Source organism: Montipora foliosa, chromosome 11, assembly GCF_036669935.1.
Source record: "Montipora foliosa isolate CH-2021 chromosome 11, ASM3666993v2, whole genome shotgun sequence".
In the NCBI taxonomy this organism is placed as follows: Eukaryota; Metazoa; Cnidaria; class Anthozoa; order Scleractinia; family Acroporidae; genus Montipora; species Montipora foliosa.
The window spans coordinates 37,347,968-37,364,296 of NC_090879.1; the positions used below are offsets into that span (position 1 = coordinate 37,347,968).

Sequence of the window (16,329 nt, forward strand, 5' to 3'; positions counted from 1 at the left end):
ACAATTGCGTAGAGAAGCTTGAAAAATTCAGGACTTCAACTGGGTTTGAACCCGTGGCCTCCCGATTCCAGTGCGACGCTCTAACCAACTGAGCTATGAAGCCACTGACGTTGGGAGCTGGTCATTTGTGGGTTCTAATGGTCCCGTGAGGAATGAATCAATGATGAAATGGTATATGAAGTGAATCATATATGAACTGCGAATATGAAATCAAGTGAAGCTATGATCTTCGCAGTTATGAACGCAATTTTTACAATTGCATAGAGAAGCCTGAAAATTTCAGGACTTGAACGGGGTTTGAACCTGTGACCTCACGATTCCACGGGTTCAAACCCTGTTGAAGTCCTGAATTTTTCAGGCTTCTCTACGCAATTGTAAAAATTGCGTTCATAACTGGGAAGATCATAGCTTCACTTGATTTCATATCCGCAGTTCATATACAATACTGTGCAAAAAGAATGCAAACGAATTTCGGTTATTGTTCTCTAGAAATTTCGCCGAAATTTTACCGAAATTTCGGTGGGAAAGGTGTGATTTTTCGGCCGAAATTTCTTCGAAATTTCGCTGAGCCACACGAAAATTCGAACGCAGGACGAAAATTCGCAAATCTAACAACGAAATTTTGTTTGGAGTTTGTACAAACTGAAAGGAAAATTCGCAAATCTAACAACGAAATTTCGGTTGGAGTTTGTACGCACTCAAACGAAAATTCGCAAATCTACAACGAAATTTCGGTTGGAGTTCATACGTACTGAAACGAAAATTAAAGAACTTAACATTTCACAGTGTAACAGCGCCTTTAATCGAAATATCGTAATCCTAAAGCCGCGGCCACACCAGCGATTTCTGCTCTCCCCGGTGATGCAATTTTTTCTAATTTGGTCGCGTCGCTAGCGGGCGATGAAAATCGCAATTGTAGCCACTCTTGAACTGGCAACGCGACAGCAGAAAAAGCCATTGAAAAAAATCACGAGAAAGTGATTTAGTTGAATTTCTCGCGATTTTTTCAGTTGTCGCTTCGGCAGTTCAAGGGTGGCTACACTTGCGATCGCATGACCGTGTAGCCGCGGCCTAAAACGAAATTTTGTAAAGTCTTGGTTAGTGTTTCGCATTTTAATGAATGAATGGAATCAACAACTGTATTTCTTCTCTCAACCTTGAGTGTAAACACGACCTGAATGAAACTGTAGACAAGCATTACAAGCGATTTCGTTTCCAGGTTTATTCAATTGATACTTTGTCAATAAAAATACATAAGATTTTTGGTACGCCCGATGCATCAATCTTGAGACTCCAAGAATACAGCCATAGACAATTTAACATACCAAACTTCTTCTTGGTTTTCATGTCACGCAAGTACCACGCAAAGAAAAAATAAAATCGCTTACCATTCAATAAATTAAGTCAAGAAATTGAGATGTTGTAGGAGGGTGATAAATCATGAGCGTGTCAAAGTTTTAGGGCTGTACGATGATCCAAACTCGAGTTATTTGGCAATAGATACTTCTCATGACGTATTGGTTACTCAGAACTCGAAAACACATGGGAATCGACACTTTCGTGACATAATTCTTAGAAGCAATCCAGATGTCATGCATTGACTGAATTAGAAAGGGATTGTAAAAGCGCTTCCTTTACCATGACTAATCTGCCCGCTTAGATAATTTTATGGTCATCGAAGCAACCCGAGAGGAAGACGGATTGGAGAGACAAGCGAGAAGGAGGACATACTCGCTGGGAACTTTCACTATTTAGCTATGCCACGACGAAATTTCGCTATGTAACGACGAAATTTCGCTATGTCACTACGAAATTTCGCTATGTCACAACGAAATTTCGCTATGTCACAGCGAAATTTCGCTATGTCGCAACGAAATTTCGCTATGTCACGACGAACTTTCGCTTGAATATTCGCGCGGCCTTTGCGAATTTTCGTTTTGATTGAAACAATAGGCTTTTCGAAAATTCGGCGAAGTTCGAATGAAATTTCGTTTCGCCCGAAATTTCGTTATATTTCGTTGAAAAGTAGCGAAAAGCGCGAAATTCGTTTGCATTCTTTTTGCACAGTACTGTATGATTCATTTCATATACCATTTCATCATATATAAAGGAATAAAGTGTCGTAGATGAGCTATCGCCCCGACAATTTTACTAATCTTCATGGAAATATAGTCTGTATCACATTTCCAAGATAAATGATTGTCAATCAAAATACGATACCTAAATATTTAATGTACTCCTTACATTGTAAGAGCGATGATATATTACTGCCGTAGTCTATTATTTTCAATTGAATGTCACAATTAAGTGGCCGTTGAGGTGGTAATGTGGTATTTTTTTTTGGGTTATCGCTCATTATTAACAGTTTACTCCATGGACTTAAAATGTTTATCAGCATAAAGCAAGTTTGTATCATCTGTAAACAGGAAAAAATTAAATTTTTGTGAGGAATTTGGAATGTGATTTTTACATATCAGAAATAGAAGAGGACCCAGCACTGATCCTTGTGGAACACCACACGGCACAATTTCCTTCTCAGAGATAAACAAGCCGACTTCTGTTGTTTGTGTGCATTAAAATAAGTATGATGAAAACCAGTCATGTACAATGCCTCTGACTCCATTGTGACTTAATTTACTAAGTACAATTATATAATCAACAGTGTCAAAGGCTTTCTTTACATCGATACAAATACCTCATGAAAACACTTTGTTTTCCATATTCCTTGGTATAGAGTTAACAATGCGAAGTATTGCATGTTAACGTTGTGTAGAATGATTGTCATGAGAACTACATTGTGATCTGTATAGAATGTCATTTTTATCAAAAAATGCTCCACATTATTTCTCAAAAACACAACTGAACTTAGATAATAAAGAAATAGGTCTGTAGTTAGTTGGATCAGTCTTGTAATCTTCTTTGTATATAGGAATTACTTTAGCATGCTTTAATTTAGATGGATACATATTCCAGAAGTAACTGACAAATAATATTAATTTTGCCAAGGGTTATGATAGAATATGTCTAGCAAATCAAAGAATTCAAATTCCACAGGAATACAAACCATGAGTCTTATTTAATGGGATAGAGAGTACATGTATCTCCCTCCCAATTTCAGTTGGTGTGACTGGATCAAAGAAGAATGAATTCTCATAATTTTGTGGTAGACTTTCATATACAGGACTAAAATGGCGGAGAACAAAAGAACCATTGTTATTCCGATTAGGCATTGCTAATTAGATATTGTTAAGTTCGCTTTGTTCTTGTCAACACAACTTGGCCTTCAAACAAACAAACAAACAGATGGAACCTCTAACCATCCTTCCTTGTGACGTGAAGCGTGCAGTCTGATGAGATCAGCCCCAAATCATACAGCTGTATACAAGGCCTCTCTAGCATCTTAATAATCATGCAGTACAGCATGACAGTACCGCAACTAGATGTAGTTAGTTAAGAGTCGGTTGAGATGAGGATTGAAAACTGTTGTCAGTTTGAGATAAACTGAGACTCAAATAACAATCTTAACAAGCCTGACCCCAGTACACCTTTGTTCGTCTACTGATAGTTAACAGAAAATACTGTTAATTACATCTTTGTAAACCTTTAAATTTCTTTCACTTATATGGAATGAAGAATATAAAAAGTTTGCCATAGATGGCTGCATAATCAACGGATAAATATTAGCTTCATCAGGCTGTTGTATCAGCGAGCAAACTATGTTTACAGCCTTAACTGATTAGAGTGTAATGCAAAGTGGCAGTTTTCTACCCCATATGAACCATGTGAGCATTAGCCCTACTAAAGGAAATGGGCCCAAACAAGGACAGAGAAAAACTCTGACCAGGGTGGGAATTGAACCCACGACCTTCGGGTTAGATCACTGCTGCTCTACCGACTGAGCTACAAGGTCAGACGGGAGCAGGCCGTGGGAATTGAAGATGTACAAAGTCATGTTCATTGTTGTGACTTTAACATCTTCAATTCCAATCCCGTGCTCCCGTCAGACCTTGTAGCTCAGTCGGTAGAGCAGGGGTGATCTAGCCTGAAGGACATGGGTTCGATCCCTACCCTGGTCAGAGTTTTTCTCTGTCCTTGTGTGGGCCCATTGCCATTAGTAGGGCTAACGCTCACATTGTTCATATGGGGTAGAAAACTGCCACTTTGCATTACACTCTAATCAGTCAAGTCTGTTCGAATAGAAGTGCTAGACAGCCAACGTTTGCAAAAACATAATCCTTCCTTGTACTTGTATATGTTTACAGCTGTATGGTGTTTATCAGAAATGTCCTGTATAAAGCTGCCACTTCTTAATACTGCTTAATCACGTACCAAAACAAACTTGGATTTGTTTTCAGTGATGGCCTTCCACTCATTCTTGACCGACTGTTGAAACATATAGTCACAAAACTGCTCCTAAAAAAGTCAAAAAGTTTTGTCAGTGCTATGAAATAACTGGTCATGCAACTTCCAATGTCCCACATTATACAAATTTAATTTTGTACTAAAATACTGTAAGCTCCCTCTGCATAACACACTAGTACAAGTACACCATTGAGGCCTTCCAAGGGGGGTTCTGATGTCACTTTGTCTCTCATTTTCCAGCCCACCTGTCGCCTATTTGGCTAGAGATAAATGCCGCTGTTGTTTTTGCACTGCAATACAATTGTCTCTGTCACTTTTTCACTAGAATGCAAATGTTCCCTAAATGTGCTTATCACATCCGTAAATTCCAGCTCATGGGAGAGCATTTTCGTTGCCAGAGCTGCGATCCTTTTGGCCAGCGCTGCGGATTGAGAGGTCTGGCTGGTTCCAATTCAACAGTTCCCTATTCACAGACTTCCAGTCGTTCTGTGCAGTCTCAACTTGTTTTCAAAATGGCGGACCAAGCCAAATCGATCGTTTCCACGAGGCGTTAAATCATGGAATGGAAATTCGGGATTTAAGCAACCAACCTCGTTCCCAGGCTCTCTCTCTTTTCCACCCAAAGCCTGGGAATGAGGTTGTTAAGCGATATCACATCGAAAGAAAAGAAGTACGAGCGTTTGAAGCTATCTGCGTTAAACGCCATCTGATCGTGGTAATCGTTCCTAGTCTCAGCATCACCGAAGACCAGATTCAGCCGAACGATTATCTATAGGTAGTTGCCTTTGAGAAGAAAGGAAATATGTTAATAGAAATGGCTTCAAACAAGTATTGAGTAATTATTTCTGAAGACAAAGCTCTGTCTTCTCACTCCAGATGATTGACGAGTCATCCGTTGTAAACAAGAATTTGTCCTTGATAGTTGTGGACGAACATCACACTGTTGAAACTTGCCAAAACACTCCAACATTCAATTTAACATTTACTCTCCAAATCCGGCAAAAATTTGAGGCCTCTCTCTGCTTAGCTTTCCTGTCGCTCTTTTTACCGGGCTTCTTTGGAGTGTCGATCATTAATATAAATAATTAATTAAAACAAAAAATTAAAACAACATTAAATTTAAAGACTATCAACATAAAAGATAATTAAAATATACCCTTATTAACCTTAGCTATATGTTTAAAAAAGCTTTTTTAAATAAAAATGTTTTAAGTAATTTCTTAAAATTATCAATGTTTGGCGCTCTCCTAACTTCAAGAGGCAAATTATTCCATAAATTTGGAGCAGCTACCATAAAAGTTCTATCTCCTAATGTCTTAAACATTTTAAAATTAACATACTTAAGTAAGATTCCATTCCAATTGGAACGTAACCTATATCTACCCTCATTCTTAATATTAATAAGCTTTGTTATATACCCTGGAGCAAAACCCTTAATAGCCTTATATGCTAAAAGTAAAATTTTAAATTCTAAGCAGAATGTAACAGGTAGCCAGTGCAAATTATACAATAATGCTGTTATTTTACAGGACTTAGATTCGTTATATATTAATCTGGCTGCAGCGTTTTGGGCCCTTTGAATTTTATGTATTTGATAGGCTGGTAGGCCAAAAAGAAGGCTATTGCAATAGTCTATACGACTACTAACAAAAGCATGAATCAGCTTTTCAGTAGATTCTCTAGACAAGTACTTTCTAATTTTCCTAATATTTTTACTATTTTACTATTTTTTACAATTTACTATTTTCCTAGTAGTAGAATGCTAATGAACAAGTCTTGTTGATATGTGAGTTCATTGACAATGTGGAATCAAACCACACTCCCAAGTTCCTAACAGATGACGTAGGTGTTATTTCAAACTGACCAATAGTAATGTTGTTAAGTTGAACTTTGGCGAGCTGTTTTTTGGTGCCAATCACAACAAACTCAGTTTGGTCATCGTTAAGAAGAAGTTTATCAGTACGTAGTCATCCACAATCTGATATCATTAACACATCTTTGCAGGGCCGCAACAGCTTCGCCTTGACCAGTCTCATCATTAGGACTAAACGAGACATTGAGCTGTGTATCGTCCGCATAGCAATGTACCGTTGGTAGGTGATATTTAACTACATCATATAGTTAACTAGCACAAACAGTAAAGAGCAGCAGACCGAGACACGAACCTTGAGGTACTCCAAAGTTCAACTTAAAGCTACTAGATTGTGTTGCATTGATTAAGATACGTGGGCATCTTTCGTCAAGATACTAACGCAACCATTCAATTACTGTTCCAGATACTGCAAATTTAGAGCTGAGTCGCTTCAACAAGATGTCATGGTCAACTGTATCGAAAGCAGAACTCAGGTCTAACAAACTTAGTAAAGCAAGTTGTTGCTTATTCATAATCAATATGATATCATTTTTAACTTAATAAAGATGTTTCAGTGCTGAAGTATAGTCTGTATGATGACTGATATGGCGGATACAGATTATTAGTGCACATATGCTTTTGAATCTGTTCAAAGACAGCTCGCTCAGTTGACTTTGACGTAATTGGTAAATTGCAGAGAGGACGAAAATTTTTGAATTGACAATCCAGGCCAGGCTTCTTCAGAAGTGGTAATACCAAGGCTTCCTTCCATGCTTTTGGGAATTCACCAGATTGTAAAGAGGTGTTAATTAGCGTAGTGAGAACAGGAAGCAGAACATCACATTGATTAACCAGCCAAGATGGCATAGGATCCAATAAACATGACCTTAGTGAGGACCGCTGCATTAAAACAAACAAACACCCACCTTAACAAAGCCAGGACTTGCGACGAGAACACACTTAATGACTGACAAAAGAAAATGTAAACAAGCGATGTGTCAAGCAAGACTAACAAATAGATTGTTTTCACATGTCATCAAATCGTAAAATCAAAGCTGCAAGCTTTTCTGATTTTTTTATCCACAACAGGAAAAAATTACGTAGTACATCTTTTTACCAGTTTTAGGCCCTGCAGCCCCGGTGTGACCATCACATCATGCATGCACACAAACATTAAAACACTCTTACCAAATTAAATTGTAGCAAAATAACATAATTTCTTGTTGTGGAATAATGAACCTCTTATTTGATAGTTTAACATACATTTGTGTAATACTCACAGACATTTTGCTCATTGCTTGTATTTTTCCATGCCCCTGCCCAGCTTGGAAAAATACCAAGCAACTCGCAAAATATGCGTGCCTATTATATGTTAAACCATTGAATAAGATGCGTGTAATTTATCTATTTCACAGAATCTGAATCAAGAATTAATCTGTAACTATTTTCAGATTTCCAACAATATATTCCATTGGACAAATAAATCATTTTGAAACGGATGTCAAGTGAGTGAATCAGCAAGCAATACATTCAAAATCCACAGCAGACGAAACGGCAGACGAAGCTCTCAAGGTGAGGTGTATTCAAAAGGGACACTTTACACAGAAGAAAAACGAGTTCATGTGAAGCTTAGCTGAAAAGTAAAACACTGAAATTCCCAAGATAAGATACAAAAACCTAAAAGAAGCTTATCAACAAGTAGAGGGTAAGCATGCTTTGTATTTAATACAGCTACATGATGATGAAGCCACAAGAAGTGAAGCATGGATCGAAGAATTCCAGAATGAATTTGCCCAAGCCACGAACTTATTCAACAATATGTAATATGCAGATTTAGCCAAGCCTAAAAGCAGAGCTACCAAGTTATTTATTCTTTTTGCCTGTAGGGTTAGTGAAAATAAAAGGTTTCGGATTGTCAGCGCTCTAAATAACTAAATCATCTTATTTGCTTCCTTCTATGGTAAAATTCATTGCCTAAGTAGTGAATTCCACAGTAAATTTTACGCCTAAAACCGATATCACATGAATCACGAAGCGATGAGTTTTATATCGGCCGGGTTTGCGAGTGAAATTTACTTTGGAATTCACCAGCTTGGCAATGAATTTTTCTTGAACCGCATGAAAGAAAACAAGCACACCCTTAGCGAGCAAATGAAAAAGGAAAAAAGCCATTTCAGAGTCAACTGTCAATAGCCAGCAAATAGGAATCACGCTAAAATTAGAAGCCATTAAAAAACTTTGTCAGTTCAAGGCCAAAGAAGAGTTTTACCTATGTACTTTATTCCACTATACTGTATCTCTGAAAACGAGATCATTCACATTTTGATTTATTTCACTGAAACACACAAGGTTTGCTTGGAACAAGAATCGGCAAAATGCAACCAAGAAAGGACGAACTTCAAACAAGATCTGCTCCAACACTTAAATAACGTTTAGGTGCTTTAAACAAACTTCTGAAAACACAATTTAGTGAAATTTCCCCCTATTGAGTTTACGAGAACTCATTGCAATTACGTGTTTATAACATAAGGGCAAAAAATGAAACCCCGTTTATTTTTAGGTTAGTTAACCTGAGTTGAGCCTGCAATCCAATCGAAAACCAGTACCTGGTCAGCGGTCAACTAAAAAAAAAACAGTTTTAAGTTTATATCCCCCCGATGCTTGACTTGAATAACTACATAGCCGCCAGTGTGGACCACAGCTATTATGATATGCCAAACTGCATTGAAACCAGCGAAAAATGCAGAAACAAAACAATTTCCAAACACGAAAGCGTTCACTGTGTAAGAACCATAGTTGATGTAGTTTGGCCGTGTATCAGCGTCGAGCCACAGAAAGCGCACGTAAAATGAAACTTTGTTTATGTTTAGGTGAGTTAACCTGAGTTGAGCCTGCAATCCAATCGAAAATCAGTACTTGGTCAGCGGTCAACTTCCAAATAACAGCTGACCCTGGTGAGCTCTAAGCTTGAGCCTGGGATATGGTCAAGTGGTACTGGTCAGCGGATACCTTGTTTTGACAGGTGTCAATTGATCAAAACATGGATGTCCAATATCAAAGATGTATGCTGTAAACAAGTATGATACTGGTCACATTGGCATACATGGAGGGGTGGACGTACGTACGTACGATTGATGACGCCATGGCTAAAAAACCAAAATTTCTCGCATCGATGGGTTACCATATTTTCTTAATTATGGTGCTCTGCCGGCAGAGCTCCGCTATAATAATAATAATAATAATTCATACACTTATATAGCGCCTTAACAAAAGCTCTGAGGCACTTTACAATCAATAGAACAAAAATGTCTTAAGCATGAACACTTTTGGCTCGCTTGATGTGCTCTAGAAGGCTATTCCATAGCTTTGGGGCACAAACTGAAAAGGCTGAATCGCCACATGAGTTAAAATTAGATGGCGGAATCAGTAAAACGTTTAAACTTGATGAGCGCAATGATCTGCCAGGTGTATAACTGTGCTGTAGCTCACAAACATAATCTGGTGCTAAACTGTTCATGGCATTAAACGTGAGGAATCAAATTTTTAAGATGATACGTTGCTCAATCCGGAGCCAATGAAAGTTCTTTCAACAAGGGTGTGATGCAGTCAAACTTGTAGCCACATAAGACAAGTCGAGCCGGACAATTTGGAACACGTTGTCGGCGCTGAATAAGGTACTTAGGAAGGCCAAATAACAAGGAATTGCAGTGATCTAGGCTGGATGTTACAAAGGTGTGAACTAAGCATTTAGCATTAGGTACTTAGGAAGGCATTAGGTACTTAGGAAGCATTAGGTACTTAGGAAGGCCAAATAACAAGGAATTGCAGTGATCTAGGCTGGATGTTACAAAGGTGTGAACTAAGCATTTAGCATTTTCTAATGATAAAAATTTCCTAAGTCGAGAGATCTTACGGATATGAAAAATCGCCGACTTGCAAACAGCAGTTACTTGACGGTCAAGATTAAGATGATTGTCAAAGACAACACCAATATTTCTGGCAGATAAAGAAGGATTGATGATGGATCCATCATGATCTGTAACAGACAGAAAGGCAATAGAAGGTTGATGTTGAGGACTGATAATCAACACTTCTGTCTTATCCCTATTCAACTTCAGTTTATTACATGACAACCACACCACAAGGTTATGGATACAAGCCTTAATACAGGAAACCAGAAACAAACAGTTTGTTGTAGCAGAATCAAAGGAAATTGTAGTGGTGTATCTCGATCGATTTCTTGGGCACAATGTTTGCCTGTGGTGACAGCGGAGTCTGGGTAGTCCCGTTTTTTGAAAAACTGGCACATTTTCTCACATTTGTTGTTAAAATCGGAGTCGTTACTACAAAGGCGCTTCAGTCTAAGAAATTGAGAGAATGGAATGGCATTTTTTACGTGTTGGGGAAGAGAGGATGAATGTAATAAACAATTATGAGAGTCCGTTGGTTTGTAGTGCATGCTGGTAGATAAACTGTTGCCATTGATTAAAAGTTTAACGCCGAGGAAAGCTAGTGAATTTTCGGCAATTTCCCAGGTGTATTTTAGAGCCGGTTGGAAAGAATTCACTGCAGTGATGAATTCCTCTTTGCTGGATGAAGTAGTGCCGACGCAGTCATCGATGAAGCATTTGTAAAGATCAGGTTTTGATCCGTGGTAGTTAGAGAAAAATTTATTTTCAATAAAACCTACGAAAAGGTTGGCGTAGGTCCCATTTTAGTTCTCATTGCAACGCCGTTGATTTGTTTGTAGTAGTTGTCGCCAAATGAAAAGCAGTTAAGTTTGAGAACTAGTTCAGCTAGACGGAGTAAAGTTTCTGAGCTGAAGCTTTTAACAGGACGTTGGTTTAAAAAGTATTTTAGTGCTTGGAGGCCTTCATTCTTGGGAATTACGGTGTATAAAGATGTTATATCCATGGTGAAAATGACTTTGTTTTCGCCCAAGAAATTGAAGGTACGGAAAACTTCAAGTACATGGTTGCTGTCTTTGATATATGAAGGTAGTGATTTCACTATGGGCGTCATGATTTTGTCTAAATAGCTTGAGATAAGTTCAGTTGGGCAACTGCATGCTGAAACAATTGGATGTCCTGGGTTGTTAAGGTTTGTGAATTTTGGGTTTGAAATAAATGCATGACCTTCTTGGAGTGGTGATGATGAGATTTTGGGCAGTGACTGGTAGTTCTTGTTTGGTTATGAGTTCATGAATGGTTTCTTTGACGATTTTTTGATTGACGGAAAATAGGTCTTTGTTGACTTTGGTGTGAAAAGTGGTGTCCGAAAGTTGCCGAATTGCTTCTTGTTGGTAGAGGTCGGTGCGCCAAACGACTATCGTACCGCCTTTTTTGGCTGCTTTGATGACGAGGTCATTCCGGTTTTTGAGATTTCATAAAGCAGTGCATTCTTCTTTGGAAAGGTTGGAAAGTTTGGTGTTGCAATTAAAGTTTAGTTTGCGAATTTCATGGCAGCATTTTTTGATAAAAAAGTCTATTGATGCGAATTGACCCTCAGGTGGAGTCCATTTCGATTTACGCGTGGTTAATGTTTCAAAGGCATCTTTTTCTGTAGTGTCAGATTGGTCTTCTTTGTCATGGAAAAATGCTCTTACTTGAACATGATGAAGAAATTTTTCGACATCTTGTTTAGTTGTGAATTCGTCGGTTTTTTTGGCTATAACAACGAAATTAAGGCCTTTACTAAGAGCGGATTTTTCGGTGTCCGAAAGTGGTAGTCTTTCTGGAATTGTGACTACAGTGTTTTGGTTTTGGTTTTCGAGAGGTGCTGTCCTGTCTTTTTGAGGATTTGTGAGATTTTCTAGTTTTTGGTTCTTAGTTTGTTTTAAATGATTGAAGAGTTTGTTGTTCAGAGTCTGGATTTTGGTGCTAATAGATTGTAGTAAAACTGAAGGACATACGTTAGAAAGTTAAGAGCGACATTTGATAATTTGTTTGTTTAGTTCGTTGCGTTTTGAGCCAAGGCTCTGATCGTACTTCTTATGATGTTGCGTGAAAACGTGTTTTGGATTCGCTGAATTTCGTGAAGGTATTTTTGGTTGAAATTAGAAACATTGGAAAAAGAGTGGACGTGTGAAAATACGAACGGAAACCTTTCGGAATTACTTTGGCTTGGAGTCAGTTGCTGATGGAATTAATATGACTACAGAACCTAGTTTTCGTGCAAATAGGAATGGATAAACAGAATGCTAAGTTGCTAGAAATGGAAGGAAAAGGAAAGAGGTAACTTACGATTTCCTGGCGCAGCTCCTTGGTGAGTGTCTTGTGGTTAGGCATCGTGGTTGCGAGAATGAAACGAGGTTGCAGCGATTTAACAGTAAACCAAATTTTAGTTTCTAAAGAAACTGTGATACTGCGTCGGTGGGGGATTGAAACAAAAATTGATTTTATCAAACAAGTTGATAAAGATCGAATAACCACCGTGAACGATTTAGAAAGCCAATGTTTCGACCGTTAGACCTTCGTCGGAGCGATTAGAGGAATTGTGGTTGTTGTTGGTTTATAGGTGTGCAGAGGAGCTTTGCTATTGGTAGAAATAGGATGACGTGAATCTGCAACTGCTGCATCTTCTGAAGGCTTCTCATAATCACACTAAAGGGAGTAACAGCATAGAAAACATACTGTGACCACAGTATAGTAAAAGCATCCACAGCAGTGGCACCTGGGTCAGGCTTGTAGGAAACATAAGGATTAGACTAAGTCTAACCCTAACCATAACACCCTCAGTTCTTGAAGATATAAACTGCTGGATACATAATATTCACTCACCATATTATGTCAGTGATCATGAGGAACCTCATGTCACCTTATACACAGATGCCTCTGCAACTGGTTGGGGCTGTTATTTTCAGGGAACTCCCACTGGGGGGGTTATGGAGTTTGAGTGAGGCCCAAAATCACATTAATTCCTTTGAAAAGTGGATATCAAATTAGGGCTAGAATGTTTTAAACAGAAGATCAGACAAACTCAAGGTAGTCAAGGTGACAGCAGTCACAATCCTTCACAAGATGGATACTAGTCTCTCCTGGAAACTTAATGAACTTAAGGAGATGTGGTCTTGGTGTATTCACAGAGGAATATTGCTGACTGCACCCCATATTCCAGGCAAAACTAACATGGTTGCTGACAGAGAATCCAGACAGCATCATAGAGAATTGAATGGACCCTTAATCAAGAGTTGTATGAAAAGGATATTTGTAGAGTGTCAGTGAAACCAAATATTGCCAAATATGCCTCTAGACTCAACGATAGTAACCATGGTACTCTCAAAATCCCACATTGGGATAGGGCTTTCCTTTTTTTCCATTTCAAGTCTGTAGTCATGCAAGCGCCCATGCATTCATTACCCCAGGGAAGCTGGAGGTCATTAGTCCCAACAGCTGGGTCTGTCATAGTCCTAGCATTGCAGTAAATTCAATAAACTCACCCTTTACTCTTTATTCAATAAACTGACCCAACAAACTCCTTCTTCTTGTAGGAGAGCAATTTCAATTTTTTTGACTTGTCCCCACGAGAAACAGTTTATCGAGTTTAATTTCTCCGACCATCTCTTATGGTGAGCTTATTATTTAGATCATTTGCGATTGTGTCAAGCAGATCATCTCTAGACTCCTGTGTCATGCAAGGGTCAGAAGCGTCATTATTCGAATCAGCAACGAATCAAATTGAATGGAATCATCAAAGTCGTCAACTGGCTGTCTTTTCAAGGGTCTCTGACCATCAGCAAGGCATGCAAATTCCTGTTGTTCTGCTTCATAAGTGTTGATTCAAACATGTCATTGGTTTTTGCTGATGTGGTAGGCATTGTCCTTAAGGATAAAAAATTCTTATCATTGTCCTAAAGGAGTTAAATTTCATTCCTACGAGAAAACAGCGATTGAACGCAGCAAACGAACCTGTGAAGCAAATGTCAGAAATGGTAACTAAGAGAACTACTCCTGTCCCAAATAAACAGTGTATGTGATCCTCTACGACTCGCTGGTCCACTCACGGTAAAAGCTAAAATTCTAATGAAACAATTGTGGGCAACAAAACCAAAGGTAGAATGGGATGATCCTATTCCCGTGGAGCAAAAGCAGAGATGGCAAGAATTCTTCACTAATCTACCAGACATAAATAAATAATGTCCTTGGATATCTCATGCTTATCATCTTCAGTGATGGGTCATCAGAGGCCTCTGGTGCATGCGCTTACATCAGATGCGAATTACCTAATGGGAAATCTGAAGGTCCTTTACTACTATCAAAAAACCCTCTTGCACCAATAAAACGGATCTACTAGAATTGTGTGGAGCAGTACTTAATAAGAGGCCAAAGGATGCTATTGAAGAGTAATGCATATACAAATTCAAAAATATTATCATATCTTTGATTGTCAAATAGTTCAAGCAATGGTGCAAAAGAAAATCATGTGTGTTTTCAACACTTTCATTGCCAAATGAGTTGGAGAAAATCAACATGTAAGATTGGTGCTAGACCGAAAGTAAAGACAACATAGCAGATTATCTAACACAAGGCAAAAAACTCATCAACATTGATTCTAATAGTGAATGGCAGAAGGGACCAGATTTCCTAAGAAAAAAAAGAGGAGTGGTCTACAACAAAAAGTTACAGACAGCAGGCGTTACCGCACATAATTAATACTGCCCAAACCATATGCCCTCAACTCCATCAATTAAGAGAGATTCCAAAAGGGACATTTTATCAGAAAGAATTGATATCAACAAATGCTTGACATAGAGTAAACTAATCAGAACAAATGGCAAGAACAAGAATACACCTTACTGACATTTAAAAATGCAACAAACACTTAACAATTGACCACGTCATGAGAGCAGAAGATTTTTGGATTTGTGAAGCCCAGGGGAGGTACAAACGTCTATGTCCTAGAAAACAGGAAGACCGTATTTACGTATGAGGAGAGTGAAGAGATAAATGGATAGAGATGAGCTATAACAAGGCAGAGGTAATACTATTACTATACGACCACAGATTTTCTTGACTATACACTGAGCACACACAACAGGGGACATTCAGGGATCTTATCTGCATCAAGCAAAGTGAGATCTAGAGTTTGGATTCTGAAGCTATTCAGAATGATAAAAGCCATTAAAAACAGTTAAGGGAAAACTCCTGTTAGAACGACTGACAAGTCCACCACCATGGACTGCATACACTGTCCTCGATTTCTTTGGACCCCTTAAAAGAAGGGATGAAGTAAAGAGGAGAACTTTTGGAAAGGTGTATGGCGTCATAATCAATGGTCTTGTAACAGACAAAATTCCCAGAACACTTAAAAGCAAGAGTACACTGGTCCCCAACAAGAGTTGTGATTTTTGTGAGTTTAAAGATTTTCGTGAAAATTGTGAATTTTGCGAAAATCACAGAACACTGAAAAGGCAGAGAACACTAGCCCCCGACAAGATTCGCGATTTTGCAATTTTAATGAATTTCACAAAAATTCGCAAAAATTGTAGGACACTGAAAAGGTAGAGAACACCAGTCTCCAACAAGGGTCGTAATTTTTTGCGAAAATTGTTTATTGTGCAAAAATCACAAAAATTGCATAACACTGAAAAGCAAGAGAATACTAGACCTCAACAAGAGTAGTGATTTTTGCAAAAAATCCCAGAACACTGAAAAGCTGGAGAACACTACTTAGTCCCAGACAGTCGGCAGCTTACAATGTGGTCAGTAGAAAATAAATTGTCAACTGTGGACCTGATTTCACGCAAAAAAAATTGACTTCCTTTTACTCAAATGTATTAAATAAAGAATGAAGTAATATTAAGTTTTGAACTTGTAACCGAAGGACTCAATGCCAATCTTCTGGTGAAATGTGCAATTAAGTTTGGGTCTATTTTGAGAACTGTTTTTGATGATCTAGCTCACTCGAAAGACCATACTTTAACTTTCCCTTACAGCTCGCTTGTCTAGTTATAGTTCAAAGCCTACTGATACTTTAATTTATGACTTGTGACCTACTTTTCGCTTTTGACAACTACTCTTCACTTACCTTATGAAAACACTGCTTTTTCAATCCGTGCGATGTTGACTATTACAAATAAAAGACCACTCTGCAGAACCGTGTATTGCTTATGCCAA

General features: G+C 38.3%; 1 protein-coding gene across 3 annotated transcripts in view; it reads right to left on the reverse strand.

The window, feature by feature from the left end:
- Nucleotides 1-16,329, reverse strand: part of LOC137974833 (protein pelota homolog) — a 307,290-nt gene that overhangs the window by 174,176 nt on the left and 116,785 nt on the right. For all 3 annotated transcript variants that reach the window (XM_068821825.1, XM_068821826.1, XM_068821828.1), the window contains exons 8-9: nt 7,141-7,181; nt 4,330-4,413 (exon numbers count right to left, since the gene is read on the reverse strand). In XM_068821825.1, the coding sequence (XP_068677926.1) occupies nt 4,330-4,413; nt 7,141-7,181 (125 nt within the window). The remainder of the gene's footprint in view (nt 1-4,329; nt 4,414-7,140; nt 7,182-16,329) is intronic.